The sequence below is a fragment of the Sebastes fasciatus genome, chromosome 15 (assembly GCF_043250625.1).
Source record: "Sebastes fasciatus isolate fSebFas1 chromosome 15, fSebFas1.pri, whole genome shotgun sequence".
NCBI lineage: Eukaryota > Metazoa > Chordata > Actinopteri > Perciformes > Sebastidae > Sebastes > Sebastes fasciatus.
In genome coordinates, this window is record NC_133809.1 from 16,644,578 (window position 1) to 16,660,846 (window position 16,269).

General features: G+C 43.4%; 3 protein-coding genes across 7 annotated transcripts; 2 read left to right on the top strand and 1 right to left on the bottom strand.

Moving 5' to 3' along the window:
- Positions 1–1,640: 1,640 nt before the first annotated feature.
- ccdc32 (coiled-coil domain containing 32) lies at positions 1,641–5,124 on the bottom strand. The gene is made up of 4 exons (XM_074660549.1): positions 4,972–5,124; positions 4,174–4,429; positions 2,722–2,875; positions 1,641–2,380 (listed from the first exon to the last, which is right to left on the bottom strand). Exons 2-4 carry the CDS (start codon positions 4,418–4,420, stop codon positions 2,191–2,193), a joined length of 591 nt encoding a protein of 196 aa, XP_074516650.1. The 5' UTR covers positions 4,421–4,429; positions 4,972–5,124; the 3' UTR covers positions 1,641–2,190.
- A 70-nt stretch (positions 5,125–5,194) lies between these two features.
- Positions 5,195–9,797, top strand: pcmtl (l-isoaspartyl protein carboxyl methyltransferase, like). 5 transcript variants are annotated; one of them, XM_074660547.1, is made up of 9 exons: positions 5,195–5,267; positions 5,452–5,589; positions 7,558–7,662; positions 7,799–7,830; positions 7,928–8,032; positions 8,121–8,241; positions 8,324–8,409; positions 8,732–8,901; positions 9,121–9,797. In XM_074660547.1, the coding sequence occupies exons 2-9, from the start codon at positions 5,472–5,474 to the stop codon at positions 9,155–9,157; spliced, it is 774 nt and encodes a 257-aa protein (XP_074516648.1). In that variant the 5' UTR covers positions 5,195–5,267; positions 5,452–5,471; the 3' UTR covers positions 9,158–9,797. The 5 variants fall into 5 exon arrangements, with proteins under 5 accessions (XP_074516648.1, XP_074516647.1, XP_074516645.1 ...); XM_074660546.1 differs by having other exon boundaries at positions 5,213–5,307; XM_074660544.1 differs by having other exon boundaries at positions 5,213–5,267; positions 9,085–9,797.
- Positions 9,798–11,061: 1,264 nt separating this feature from the next.
- On the top strand, positions 11,062–16,212 carry rpusd2 (RNA pseudouridine synthase domain containing 2). The gene is made up of 3 exons (XM_074660542.1): positions 11,062–12,041; positions 13,446–13,742; positions 14,955–16,212. The coding sequence occupies exons 1-3, from the start codon at positions 11,376–11,378 to the stop codon at positions 15,774–15,776; spliced, it is 1,785 nt and encodes a 594-aa protein (XP_074516643.1). The 5' UTR covers positions 11,062–11,375; the 3' UTR covers positions 15,777–16,212.
- Positions 16,213–16,269: the final 57 nt, after the last annotated feature.

Here is a 16,269-nt window from a genome sequence, read left to right on the forward strand (position 1 = left end):
GCAGCTGACACTGCCTTTCATGGGCCAGGTTTAAAAACTGTTGGATCCTATATTTTCCATAATGCAACTAGGTAGCGTCTGTACCTGGCAAAAGCAAACATCGGCCTCATCTCCGAGGGTGACGAGTCTGCCTACAGATGGGAGGTTGACCATCTGGCATCCTGGTGCAGCCAGAACCACATGGAGCTGAATGCTCTGAAGACAGTGGAGATGGCAGTGGACTTCAGAAGGAACTCAGCCCCGCTCCCCCCCCTCATCCTGCGCGGCTCCCCAGTTAACACGGTGGAGTCGTTCCGTTTCCTGGGCACGACCATCGCCCAGGACCTCAAGTGGGAGCTGAACATCAGCTCCCTCATCAGTAAGGCCCAGCAGAGGATGTACTTCCTGAGGCAGTTGAAGAAATTCAACCTGCCACAGACCATGATGGTGCACTTCTACTCGGCCATCATCGAGTCCATCCTCACCTCCTCCATCACCGTCTGGTTTGCCGCTGCCACCGCCAAGGACAAGGCCAGGCTGCAGCGGGTCATCCGTGCTGCAGAGAGGGCGATTGGCTGCAACCTTCCCTCCCTCCAGGAGCTGTACACCTCCAGGACCATAAGGAGGGCAGGGAAGATTGTGGCCGACCCCTCCCATCCTGGACACCATCTCTTTCAGACTTTACCATCTGGCAGGAGGTTAAGGTCCATCAGGACCAAAACCTCACGCCACAAAAACAGTTTTTTCCCCATGGCAGTGGGGCTCTCCAACAACCCATCCGCCCCCCTGTGACTGTCTCTCCCTCACACACACACTACGGCCCCCCCCCCCTACCCCCCTACCCCGACACTGACTCTCCCCCTCTCTCATACACTCTCAATACCACCCCCTACAGTATCCCTCTCTCTCCCTCTCTCTCCCTCTGATACCTGATTGTTTTGTTTGCACACCGACAATATTTGCACTATCTGTTTATACCATGTTTATTTTATAGCTTATTTTGTAAATTGTACATTTTTTATTCTTATTTTATTCTAACGTTTATCTATTCTTTGTTATTATACTGTTTGCCTCGCACCAATAAGCCAAAGAAAATTCCTCGTGTATACCCCTTACACCTGGCAATAAACACCTTTCTGATTCTGATTCTGATTCTGATTCTGAATCTACTTCACTTTGTGGGTGCAAACGCCCTCAGCAGCAAGTCTACGTTTGGATTCCCGGCTGGCTGGACCGTTTTTTATTCCCCTACTCTCTTTCCCCACATGTAATGCCTCTCTCCACTATCACAAATAACAGCCCAAAAAAATAATATATAAAAAAATGTGGTTCTTTGCTGCCATCTAAAGATACTGCAGTCAGAGAGGCAGACCACAGGAAAGAAACCTCCTACATTTTACACGGTCTACCGTCTCATTTGCTCTTACATCCACTGTACACACACGTTTGTACTTCTATACCTGTGAGGACCCTCAGTCACATACTTCTAACCTTCAACCTAAAACAGTCCTCACTTTGCAAATAGAGTAAAGTCCTCACTCCAATAGTCTAAATGTCAAATTGGTCCTCACAAAGATGGAAATACACACACACACCTCAGCAATCTATCTAAGCACAACAGTGCCCTCGGCTTCAGCTTATGTGCAGACAAATGAACCGAATCAATTCTACTTGTTTTTATTGAAACATGGGTAAAACGTCATTTGTAAAATCATCATGGCAAAAAATAAAGATATTACACAATATGTTACAATATTTTCAGAATATATCACAGAGTATTCCTACTTGAATGTTTCAAAACAGAAAAATAATGTCTGCAAGATGTCATAAGAGTCATTTACAACATGGTACTGCATGTGGTCCTTCATTAACATTATGTAATCAAAGTAGAGAGATATTCTTAATAGGAGTCACTACACAAACTAGATACTAATCTTCTGCTACAGGACAAACAAATCTAATTTCAAGTTCTTTATTATCTGTTTTCATGGTGTGATGTGGTTGAAGGGATGAATAACAAGGACTGAAGAAGTACTTAACACTCAGTTGCCGGGGATACAGAGGATGATGACGGGCTGTAATTGGTTCTTTGACCGCTGTTTACTAAAAGCTTTGGCCAAAACACAGCTATGGCATAACGCAGCTCAAAATGAGCGCTGGGGGTAACGAGTAACCCTTACTGAATGCACGCCGAGTTAGTGTTTTTCTCTCTCATTTCTCCGGGCTGTGAGCATCATCTTCCTCAGGGTTGCGTCTCTCTCCCTCCACGTCCTCTTCGCTCTGCGTTTGGTCCGGTTCCGCCAGTTCGTTACTCTGAGACGGCCTCAGGAGATACTCCAGCTCTTCTGCGCTGATGGCCACCTTCTCAGGAATCAGCCACCTCTTGAAGTGTTCAATAGCGCTAGGGAGGGAAGGGAGGTACACAGAAAGTCTATCAAGATGAGAAGATTTCAAGCTCTAGGGAGTCTGCGTTATCCTTGCAACACAAAATGTGAAGTTATTTTGTGTTCTAGAAAAGCAAATTACACAAACTCTAGTAAATTTGAGAGCATACAACAGGACGAGAGAACAGCAGATGGAGTTATTCCTGCAACATTCGAAGTTAGAATATGTAATAAAATGTCAATAGGATGCAGTTTTTACTTGGACTTAAATAGAGAACAGAAAGTATATTGAGAATAGAGGCACTCCCTTTACCTAAGGTGTGTGTGTGTACAGCATAATCCATCCCTCCCATCCTACCTATCATCCATGTCGCCACCTTGGAAGAGCTCCGAGGTCTGAGCGTCATGCAGAAATCGATCCCAGCATTCTTTCTTCGCTTGAGACAAGGACCGCAACATGTCCCTGGAGGTCACATCACTTGACTGGCCCTTTAATTTCTTCAGGCGGTTCTCTGCACAAAAAAGTAGACAAAAGAATACAGTATTTTACATCTTAAAAATCAAGATTTTGACATTTATGAATGGAGGATCAGGAGCAGCAAATTACTGACTTTGACAGAGCACACACAGCAAAGAACAGACCAGTGTGTGTCTCAGTGTCTCAATATACAAACGTTTTTGGCTATTTTCCCATCATCACGGTGGTATGTGCGATTGTTTCCTCTCTTCATATACAGTCCATCAATTAGTCAACTAGTCTAGGATTATAGGATTTAGGGATGCACCAATCCAACTTTTTTAGTCCAGATACCGATACCTGGGTTTTGGGTATCAGTCGATACCGAGTACCGATCCGATACCAGTGTTTAATTAATAAGCTGTATGCCTCACTGTGTGGAAGTGACTGGATCATTATTTTATGTGTGAGACAACATCAGGCTGGACTTAGACATTGCTTTCCTGACAAATAAATACATAAATATACATTTACTGAATTATTTATTATTAAAAAATTAAATTGTACACCAGCAACCTCGTAAAAAATCTTCAAAATGAACAGGAATTACAATTGAAATGTAAACCTTTTTAATGCAGCAACAGATTAGTAAAAACTTAAAACAGGAATTCAAATTCCAGTATTAAATGTATAGAATATATAAACATAGAATTGATTTGAATAGATCGGCTCTATTGTCAACCATACCTGTTCCAGCTATTTGACTCAATATCGGCCCGATATACAATTCGGTATCGGTGCATCCCTAATAATCCCTAATGGGATTATTTATTATTGATTAATAAATAAATAATCCCATTAGGGATGCACCGATACAAGCGTACCTTATTTGCCATTATTTTCTACAGTTTGTATTTCAGTCTTTGAGACAAACTTTGTAAAAACATTGGGCCTCATGTTAGAAGCGATCAAACAAATTTCCTCTTTAAGTTCACATCCATGATCTTATTTTGTTACTTAGTACCCATTGATTCCTGGGATTCACTTATGTTTACTTATTTTTGCTCTTCTCTTAATAATCCCTAATGGGATTATTTATTATTGATTAATCTGAAGATTGTTTCCTCAGCCAATTGATTATTCATTTGGTCTATAAAATGTCAGAATAGTCAGACATAAATGCCCATTAGGAATTTGAAACCCTCTAATTCCTACAATCACCCATACAACTTGATTGAGGAGGATGCATGATGGATGCTGTAATCAGGTGGATGGAGGAAAAAGGTGAGCTAATGTGACGTGTGAAGTCATGAAAAGGGACAGGAAGAAGGCAAGGAAAGGATGCCTGTATACCTAAACTGGCTATGTAGATCTCAGAGTCCTCCATGGGTTCCCATTTGGCATTGGTGTTTGTCCCATTTGATAGTCCATTGACCTGCACTCCTCCTCCGACTTGTTCTGCTGGTTGGAATGAGTCTCTGAACTCTGTGTTGATCTCCGGGGTTGCTTCAGCTTGCCCCTCCGGCAGACTGGAGCAGATCTCGGTCCACAGCTCCCCGCTGGACCGGACCACATCCTGGCTCTCGAAGTCATCAATCATCCTGGTGTACTGTAGTGAGAGAAGAAGGGGACATTAGATAGATAGATAGATAGATAGTAACTTTATTGTTTCCAGCATCACAGTTCCATAGTGCAAAACATGTTAGTAAGATATAAAAGACAAGGAGATGAAGACAACTGTTAAAACTGAATATAGTGCAGGGTAACAGCTGTGATACAGGACTATTAAAACATGCAGAAGAGACTGTTAAAACTGAATATAGTGCAGGGTAACTCCAGTAGCTTAGTGTAAAGTGCACTGTGTACATTATTATCTGTCCTGCAGACTGTCCTCCTTTGTCCTCCTCCTCCTTCCAGAGGTGTTGGCTCAATTGTGTTAATGGTTTTTCTTTAGTAACATTATAACAAGCATGTTTGTGGAACATTTAGATAACAAAACTGAATGCAGATAAACACAATCAAAATGTAATTTAACATACTGAGCTAGCTAGCTAAATTGGTGTCTTAAACCTACTGTATTGACTATTATTATGCATTTAAAATCTTCTTCAACACGTTTGTCATCATAATACATTTGCAAACATGTCTTACCTGTGTGAAACTCTCAGTATAATACCCGTTATTTCCTCTAAATGTATGATTATATAGATTAAAGATGAGCCTCTATAGCTAGCTGTCCATGATCCACAACCTTTAATGAGCGGGGTCAGCCCACTTCCTTATTTGGCGTCATGTGATTGGACGTTGTAACTGTCTATCAAAACTGTTCTGAGATATGATTGGCTGTCCGGGGCTTCATGTTATGGAAAGACGGCATCTGATTGGTTAGCAGCTCAGGAGGGAGTCCGGAAGAGTCTGCTGTGAAGGAGGAGCGGTGGTTGAAGAAGGTAAACAAGCTCTGCTGACCTCTGTTAAATCATTTTATACGTGAGTTATTGACTATTTGAAAAACTGGGATTAGCATTGGCAACTTCTGCTTGGAATAATAGACAAACTGTGTTAAATGTGTGTCACAGTTACGTGTCTGTGTCGTGTGCTGTAGGTTTGATCATCATCATCATGTCACTGCAGGCAGATCCGGTGTAGATGAGATGCACGCATCTTTGCGCCTGGCAGTAGTGGTAGTCCCGATGGGTGTGCTGCTGTCCCGGACCATGGCGTGGATGTCCAGCGGCAAGACACATCCAGAGCTCGTCAGCAGGCTGAGGGGTAATAATGCACTTTGATTTTTGCAAAGGTCTTTGACTCAAAACCTCAAAGTCCACAATGTAAACATATCTAGAGTGTGACACAGCTGGTGCTTTTATACTGTATATGTAATTTTGGATAATGGCTAAGCAGATAGAGGCATTCATTATTAACTTAAAGGGACTATTTGTAACTTTCAGAAATGCTTGTTAACAGCGACACCTGTGGCCGTGAAATCAACGAAAGTCAGCGTCGGGCTCGCGCTTGCTCGCTCTCAATATACCTGAACGAGCATCGCTCAAAACAGTGAGGCGACACACATCAGCTAAAACCACAATATCACTCTATATTTCAGCTGCTTGGCAGTAGTGTTAGCTGACCAGACGGAGGTCTCTCCATGAACATGATTTAGATCTGATCCTAGTGTTGGTTGAAGCAGCGGGGCTCTGCAGCGTGTCTCCCTGCTCTCTCCGCCCGCAGCCGGAGAGAGCAGAGGAGACACCGGCACCCGGTCGGTAACGAGAAGACAACGTAACTCTCTGAAGAGCTCCGTCACTTCACAAGACACGGGAAAGCTCTGTTGGTCTGGAGGAGCTGCAGCATTTATTTCTGCACAAACGTCCCCTGTGCATTCACTAGATATTCTCAGACCTAAACTAACTCTTCTGCAGTGTGGAGTGAGCGCGCGTTCACGTCTAGAGGTGGAGGACGCGCGCGCTGTCTGAGTGAAGGAGAGCAGGCAGCGGAGACGAGGCTCCGGCCACACGCGAGCGCGCATATGCGAACGCGCATGTGTGCCGACCCGCTACATTTATACGCTGAAAAAGTTACAAACTGTCCCTTTAAAGTCAGAAAAATATGGAGGACAATTTTTACCCAGGATTAAAATTAAAGGGACTGTTTGTAAGAATCAGAGATGCTTGTTAACAGCGACACCTTGTGGCCTTTAAGTCAACGAGAGTCAGCGTCGGGCTCGTGCTTGTACTCGCTCTAAATAGACATGAACGAGCAGCGCTCAAAACAGTGAGGCGACACACGTCAGCTAAAACCACAATATCACTCTATATTTCACCTGCTTGGCAGTAATGTTAGCTGACCAGACGAAGGTCTCTCCATGAATCACTGCTGATCCTAGTGTTGGCTTTTCCTGCCTCAGCCTCCTGACCGCGGTCGGAGGGAACAGCGGAGACACCGGCACCCGGTTGGAGACGATAACGTTTCTCGCTGCGGAGCCCCGTCACTTCACAAGACACAGTAAACCTCTGCTGGTCTGGAGGAGCTGCAGCATTTATTTCTGCACAAATGTCCACTCTACATTCACTAGATATTCTCAGAGCTAAACTAACTCTTCTGCAGTGTGTAGTGTGCGCGCATGCCAGTGAGGTGGAGCGAGCTGAGTGAAGGCAAGCAGGCAGAGAAGCAGAGGGGCAGAGTACAGCAGAGACTCCGTCCCTGGAGACAAAAGCTACGGTCACCCCCGCGTCCTCTGACCGCGGCCAACACTGTTTAGCAAGACGGGCCTCACTAGATAGAACTTTGCGGTTTTGGTGCTTCCGTATAGTTTGTGTTGGATTGTCTGAAGTCTTGTCTGTGAAGACCTGTCTGAACAGCGTAGCCACACATGCGCGTATGCGACCGCACATGGGAAATCGACCCGGGTGATTTATTCAAGCTGTTTGCAAACTGTAATGCAGCTTTTAAGAAGAGGAAAATACTACATGTATGCTGTATCATGATGTTACAATGACCAAAATCCCACACGATTATTGAAATACGATGATTAGTATATTGATATATCACTTCGCTTTAAACAGTGACCCAATGCTATGCTTTCATTCTAATTTCTTTATCTAAAAAGCCTGTATTAGCTAGTGTTTCCTTTCATATTACAAGGTAAGGGAAACAAACTTCAACATCAGAGTTCATCCTGCACACATTTCATCCTGTTCAGCTCAGCGCAGTGTCATTGCCTCCTCTTTCCTCCTCCAGATCACGGGGTGATCCGCAGCGACCAGGTGTTTGATGCCATGCTGGCCACAGACAGAGGGCTCTACGCTATAGACTATCCGTATGCAGACTCTCCTCAGTCCATAGGTATTCATTTCACTCACACATACACACGCTTGCCTCTCAATGTGGTAACAGGTATTTGAGTGAATACAAGGTGTGTTGTGTTTCATGAGCACAGATATGCGCTGTGACTCTATGTAATGACGTTTTCTTATGACAGGCTACAGGGCGACCATCAGTGCACCACACATGGTGAGTAACAAACACTGAACTGCTTTGAGATGTGAGCAGATCTCTTAAGATGAACTATGATTCACTTATGTACATATTTCCTATGGCGGTTTGACAGCATGCTCATGCTTTGGAGCTGTTAAGCGACAAACTAACTGAAGGGGCTGCGGCACTGGATGTGGGTTCAGGGAGTGGATATCTCACAGCCTGCTTTGCAAGGATGGTAAGTTCTGTGTAAACTTTGCATGTTTCCTAGCATAAAAAAACGCATATGATTGAGTACAATAGCTGCGTTTTTCTGTTATTTGTAGACCGGACCCGGTGGTAGAGTGGTTGGCATTGAACACATCGATGAACTGGTTCAAATGTCAATAAAAAATGTGCAAGCTGACAACCCAGAACTGCTCACCTCTGGACGCATCAAACTTATAGGTGAGTCAGGAGATATCCAAGTCGTGCAACTTTCAAATGTTGATGTTGCTACACAAGACTATAAAAGTACATCTGTCCACAGTGGGAGATGGAAGGCTCGGCCACACAGACGGAGCGCCGTATGATGCCATTCATGTTGGTGCAGCTGCACCTACTGTTCCCAAGGCTGTAAGGACTCATATCACTTTTATTCTTATCGAAATGGAATAAGAGAGATTTTTTCAGATTACTTGTCTCAAGCACTACTGTCAGGATATAGTGACCGTTTTATAAAAATACGTTTTTTAATCATATTTGCTCCCTTTCTACGCACTGCAGCTTTAAGGTTAAAACACATGGCAGTACATCTACAGTAGTCAAGTAAATCTTAAAACAGTCAGTGGTCTCTAAAACACATTTTCTCAAGTGCTGTAAGCTATGAAGGAACTTTGATATGCAGATGACAGAAGTGTCTCCACCCTGATATTGCCTCGTGAAATTCCTGTTTCAGCTCTTGGAGCAGCTGAAGCCTGGTGGGCGGTTGGTTCTGCCAGTGGGCCCTGACGGTGGCAGTCAGGTGCTAGAACAGTACGATCGGCAGAGCGATGGGTCGTTTCTCAAGAAAGCTTTGATGGGAGTGGTTTACGTCCCCCTGACTGACAAGAGGCGACAGTGGCCTGGGTATTGTACTCATAACCTCTCATTTTTAAACCAAAATCAATGAAGGACTTCATGTAGTGACAAATCTCCATCAGGTGCCTCTGTAATCTTCAGTGTGTCTTATGCGTCATGAGTCACATCCACCTCCATACTGTAGCTTGTTCCAGATGATGATATCCATGCTATCCTCCCTTCTCTCCACAGAGGTGAGCTCTGACTGCAGTGTGGTTGCCCCCGCAGGAGGTGGCGTTGGTGCTGCATCTCCGGGGTCCCGTAGCGCTCCTCATGGTTTCACTGAGCTCCAATCTTAACAGCCACCTGCCCCGCTGGGTCGTCACCTAGCAACGTACAAGGAGGATCTCGCTCTGTTTGCCCGACCAGATTGTCTTCCAGGAGTGATAAAACAGTGAGCGACCACTGCTGGACTGATGACCTTACTCCCAGAATCCTCTGAGTCATTTAGAGAGTGATGAGGGTATTGTGGATGACAAAGAAAAGTCTGATCTCTAAGTGATTCACAGTTTTATTTATGGGTAAGTTCAGCCATGAGAAAAATGCAATTACAGCTTAAGGAGCTTCAGTATGTGTTCTTCTGGATGCTTGTGTGAAATTCAGATGAGTGGTAAATGTGTGACTTTGCGTGTAATCTTATGGGAATGCTTCGGCGATGAATGCAGAATCACTGCTTAAATGAAAATTCAGCAAATTAACAAAGTAATATATATTTTGTGGCAAGAACTTCTTCTTACATGCTTCATATACTGTATGTTTAGAAATGTCCTCTGTGACATTGTTACTGTAGAGCAGAGGGTGCATTGTGCCAAAAACTGATTGAGGCACTTCATTTTTTTGTAACTATACAAATATTGAATTATGTGTACACTTATAAGATTTATTAATAAAACCCATTAAATGGATACTTTGTTTTAATATTTTTTTTTTTATTAATGCATCGGTCAGGGAGAGCCACAGGAAGGACGAGGAAGGGCTTTTTAATATTTGAATGGGAGTAGAACACTATAAATTTAATAATGTTCTACAGTTAATAAAAACTTTTTTTTATTGTCTGCAGAAAGACCTCATATTCAACCTCACGTTAGTTTATTACTCTGGAAATATATCTTCTAACTAAACTAAGTACTAGGGCTGTCAAAGTTAATGTGATAACGCGTTAACGAAAACTTGTTTTACAGCACAAATTTATTTAACGCGATCAAACTTTCGGAGGTTGTAGCAGGTTCAGTTTTAGAGCTAGAGTGAAGATGCTGGTACCATATGAAACTAAAACACCTAAGGAATCCACTGGTACCACCTCACTATGTCATGCTAGCTTGTTGCGCAGAAGGCTAAATAACGCTACAAACGTACGCAACATTTTGGCGAGGAAAAACTGGCATGGCCTTTTTCAAAGGGGTCACTTGACCTCTGCCCTCCAGATATGTGAATGAAAATGGGTTCTATTGGTACCCACGAGTCTCCCCTTTACAGACATGCCCACTTTATGATAATCACATGCAGTTTGGGGCAAGTCATAGTCAAGTCAGCACACTGACACACTGACAGCTGTTGTTGCCTGTTGGGCTGCAGTTTGACATGTTATGATTTGACTATATTTTTTTATGCTAAATGCAGTACCAGTGAGGGTTTCTGGACAATATTTGTCGTTTTGTGTTAATTGATTTCCTATAATAAATATATACACACATTTGCATAAAGCAAGCATATTTGCCAACTCCCATGTTGATAATCTCCCTTTAAGATACATTTCATATAACAGATAAAAAAATGTGCGATTAATCTTGATAATTAACCTTGGACAATAATGCGATTAATCGCGATTTAATATTTTAATAAATTGACAGCCCTAATAAATACACGTTATGAACAGTTGGTGGCGATAATGCCTCAGTGATGAGGTGATTTGCCCTTAAGGACAAAGAAAATGAAGAAGAAACAGCAAGGTTTGACGGGTTGGACTACACTTTTTTTTCCCCTTGTTTTTTCTTTTTGTTTTATTGCCTTTATTTCACAAACTAGTCATACAGGTTCAATTACAAAGACGTGCAAAACTGTAAAAGGAACAACAAGACAAAATAACAGATGCCAGGGGATAAACAGCTTACAAGTACAAAACCAGGGAAAATAAACATTTAGATAAATAGATACATAGATACATTTAGATAAATTTAGTTTTGTGTGATTTCATATTCAAATACTAAAAATGAAGGTTTAGATTTACTAAATTTGGATTTATGTACAGAATAATCGGATTAATAATATAATGTTCTTTGATTTTACTGTTACCTTTATGGAAACCAAACAAAACATTCTCTAGACATAGAATAAAATCAGGGTCAATATTATCAATAATGAATCTACTCAAGTCCTTCCACAGCCTTTTCGGTTGGACTACACGTTGGACTAATTGGACTACATAATGACGTCATGACTGTGCTGCATGTAGCGAGAAAAGGACCTCTAAAAGCTAGTAAGCGATGCACGTGGGTGTGTCGGTGTCTGTTAGAGGTAGTTTACTGTCTTTCTTATCTTCGGCTCTAGTGGGAATTAATAGGCGTGTATTTAATAAAACACAACGTCACTTTACGTCGTTTTATACCGTTAATTCTCCTCTGAATCGTCCCTTTTGTTCTCCACGGTGTCAACAGAGCAGCTGGACGATGGAGCAGGCAGCTACTAGCACCATAGCAGCACCGGAGCAGGTAAACAGCCCGGTGTCTGCGGAGAAACAACACACAAACAAAGAGGCCACAGAGACTAGCAAAAGAAAAAGCGACGAGCCGGCTGAAGCTGAGACGAGTGTCCGAGGCAAGAGGCGGAGAGGAGCCGGAGGGAAGAAGAAGCAGCTCCGTCCCGGTGAGAGGTACATCCCTCCTCCGCAGAGGAAGAACCAGGGAGTCTCCTTCAGCCAGCAGCACTTCGACGAGGCCTCCTACTACTTTGAAGGTGGCCTGCGCAAAGTGTACCCGTACTACTACGACTTCAAGACGTACTGCAAAGGGCGGTGGATCGGGAAGAGCCTGCTGGAGGTGTTCGAGAGTGAGTTCAGGTGTGAGTCCATCGAGTACTACCAGAGGGCTGCAGGAGAGGGGCGCATCCGGCTCAACGACACACCTGTGGAGGACCTGTCTGTGGTGCTCAGGGTCAGTGTCAACAAGTGTGCTTTTATGTCTGAGAGGTGCCAGTGTTATCATTATGCAAGTATGACTTACTGACAGAATAACTCACATTTAAATCAGAAATCAAAGAAAAACAGTTACTATATAGTGATTAGTAGGTCTGCAGGTTTGTTTATCGTTTATTTATTTTGCACTTTTTACGACTATGCACTATACAGGTGTAAAACAAAGCGCTACAGGAACAGCTTTGTTCCAGCTGCAATTGTTCATTTAAAGGGACTGTTTGTAACTTTCAGAAATGCTTGTTAACAGCGACACCTGTGGCCGTTAAGTCAACGAAAGACAGCGTCGGGTTCGCGCTTGTGCTCGCTCTACATAGACACGAACGAGCATCGCTCAAAACAGTGAGGCGACACACGTCAGCTAAAACCACAATATCACTCTGTATTTCACCTGCTTGGCGGTAATGTTAGCTGACCAGACGAAGGTCTCTCCATGAATCACTGCTGATCCTAGTGTTGGCTTTTCCTGCTTCAGCCTCCTGACCGCGGCCGGAGGGAGACACCGGCACCCGGTCGGAGACGATAACGTTTCTCGCTGCGGAGCCCTGTCGCTTCACAAGATACGGGAAACCTCTGTTGGTCTGGAGGAGCTGCAGCCTTTATTTCTGCACAAACGTCCACTCTACATTCACTAGATATTCTCAGAGCAACGAAGTCTTCTGCAGTGTGTAGTGTGCGCACGTGCACGTGAGGTGGAGCGAGCTGAGTGAAGGCAGGCAGAGGAGCAGAGTACAGCAGAGACTCCGGCCCTGGAGACCAAAGCTACTGTCTCCCCCGCGTCCTCCGACCGCGGCCAACACTGTTTAACAGACGGGCTTCACTAGATATAACTTTGGTGCTTCCGTGTAGTTTGTGTTGGAGTCTGAGTCTGAACAGCGTAGCCACACGCGAGCGCGCATGGGACACCAACCCGGATTGATTTTTACGTGTAAGAAGTTACAAACAATCCCTTTTTAAATGAGAAACAACTCAGTACTTTTCATTTGTCAAGTATTTAACTCACACAGGAGTATATAAAAATAGGTTTAACCTTGTGGTTATATCATATAGACTATTTATTTATTAAATTACCAGAAAACATGCTATATCGTGATATATATTGTTATCAAGATATGAAATTACTATATTGTGATAGAAGATTTTGGCCATATTGCCCAGCCCTACTTTGTCATATGGCAGAAGTAGATTCAGAAGTTTAACAACCATATCTCTCATTAAAGATGTAACTAATCCAAATCCTGACACTGAAATCTGATGGATTAAAAACATGTTAGAGAAACAGTCACCTGATGCTGAATGCTCTTTGGTGACAAGTTTCTATTTTATCATTGTGGCAACAAGTTTAACTCCCCCCGGTTATCCACAGAATAATGACCTCATGACGAACACCGTGCATCGCCACGAGCCGCCTGTAGTCGGCAGACCCCTGGACGTTCTGGTGGATGATGGTGAAGTGCTTGTGGTCAACAAGCCCGCCTCCATGCCGGTCCATCCCTGCGGCCGCTTCCGCCACAACACGGTGATTTTCATCCTGGGAAAAGAGCGGGGCATCTCTGAGCTCCACACGGTCCACAGACTGGACAGGCTCACCTCAGGAGTGCTGCTGTTTGCCAGGACGCTGGAGATGTCAAAGAAACTGGACCAGTTGGTGAGAGACAGACAGGTACGTTCAGGACGGGGATGGTTAAATCCGCGGTACAACCACTGACGTTGACAGTGGGTTTAGACAATAGTGGCAAGATTTCTCTGGCGTTATTCTTTGGCTTCTGTCATACTTACTAGGGCTGGGACTATACACCTATCCCCCGATTCGATAAGTATTGCGATTCAATATTGCGATTTATTGTGATTTTTAATCTTTTTTAACACTAGACCATGGGAAAAAGTTAAATCATACACTTCTGGGGACTTTTACTTTGGAAAATATCTAAATTAATACATTAAAATGTTTGATTTCCAGCATGTATGTAGTCAGATGTCCTGAAATCAAATGTATCAGTCATTGTCAGAAATTATTTATTGATTTTTCTTTTTCCAGCAACCCAAAAATCAAAGAATTTAGTGTTATTTTTGTTTACTTTATAAGGGACATGTAACGTTTTATACTTCTAGTGAATATAATCTATAATCAAATTAATCAAATTTTCTTATATGTATTTTGTATATACAGTTCCCTTTATTAACACCTTATTTTGAAAACCGGACGTAGTCACACTCCAAGTCCATCTCTAGCTGTCCCATCAGCTTCGTTCTCTTTATACATCCATGGTCAGCTCCATCGGGGCCGTTTGAATGCATTTACCATAAATGTCAGTATATGGGTGCTCTACAGTTGTAGCGTCGGCTGATTTGACCACAGAGATGAGTGATGGCTGGCTTGACCGCACGTTACCGCAATACGATAAGGTTTCCTGTCTATGACAGAGTTAGCCTGCAGCTTTAGATGTGATGTCTAGCTCTGCTTTTCCTGGTAATGTGTGAAATCCAAAGTGTTTCCATACTTTACTGTATGTGTAGTGTTTACCACGTTGGATTTAAAATGTGAGGGTGCAGGTCGTATCCATGCAGACTCTTTGCAGTTTTTCTGCTTTCTCAGCTGGGCCGACTGCAGTTTGTTTTGGTTGACGGTTACAGAACGGATATGTCACGTTACTCGGACTACAACAATAAAAGCGGTAGCTTCCTTCTTCCACATAGACTCAAATTAAGCAAATATATTGATTCTTCCATTACAAAAATCGAGTTCAAAATCGTAAAAAAAAAAAAGAAATTGCGATGAATTGATTTTGTTTCCCCATCCCTAATACTTACCATTATGCATCAGAAGTGCACTTGCCACAGCGTTCTCAAAAATTTCTTTTGTGCTTTCCAACAGCTTGAAAAGGAGTACGTGTGCAGAGTAGAGGGGGAGTTTCCAGAGGATGAGTTGATCTGCGAGGAGCCCATCCTTGTCGTTTCCTTTAAAGTTGGCCTCTGCCGAGTCGACCCGAAGGGTAAGGAGTGCAGAACCGTCTTCCACAGGATTAGCTTTAATGGAAAAACCAGCGTGGTCCAATGTTTGCCCCTGACCGGCCGCACACACCAGATCAGAGTCCACCTCCAGTACCTGGGCTTCCCCATTCTCAATGATCCCATCTATGGGTCGTCAGCCTGGGGTCCTCACAGGGGGAAGGGGGGAGAGGTGGGGAAGAGTACCGAGGAGCTGCTACAGGCTCTCGTAGAGGAACATCGCTCTCAGGAAAGTCTTCACCTGCTGGATATCCCGGGTGATGGGATGGGGATTGAACAAGGAGTAGAGAAAAACAAAACGTCTGAGAAAGTGGATAACTCAGATGACACCTCTGAACCTAACAAAAGTGGAGAGAGTCATCAGATCGACACGCAGGTACCGACAGGTTGCAGCTCAAGCAGTGAGACGGTGGATAAGGTGAATCAGGGCTGCACAGACCCAAACGGTAACAGCAGCTCACTCAAATCTCAACCCGACAAATCAAATGGAAAACAGACCGAAGCAACAACTCCTTCAGAGACTAAAGACCACCTGTGCAGTGAGTGTAAGCTAGTACGACCAGATCCCACAGAGAAGGAGCTCATCATGTATCTCCACGCTTTACGCTACAAAGGACCCGATTTTGAATATTCTACACCTTTACCCGATTGGGCCAAAGAGGACTGGGTCGAGACTGATTGGAGCTGACCGCTGATGGCGTTTAGGTTACTGCCATCATGCATGTTTTCTTTTTTCAGACATTAAAAAAGTATGATCAGGAATCCTTTAAGAGGTTTTGCTCTGAGGCAGTTTTGATTTTTCTGTGAGGCAAATGTTAAATTGTCTTGGCATATGCTGAATGTAGAAATATGTTTTCCCTTGGCTCCAAGCTGTAAAATAGAAATATAAAATGGCATTGTATTCTTTCTTGTTTTTACTTTCTTTTAAAGGTACAGTGTGTAGGACTTGGCGGCATCTAGTGGTGTGGTTGCAGATTGCAAGAAACATCCGTGTAGAGGACCAGCTCCCTATGTAGATATGAAGCTAACAAAAACACAATGATTCTTAGTTTCAAGTGATTAAACACTAATGAAAACATAGTTATGAATATTATATTCCATTTCTGCCAATGGATCCCCCTAAATCCTACACACTGGACCTTTAATATCAAGAAACTAGTTTTTAATAATTTCATCCTTTA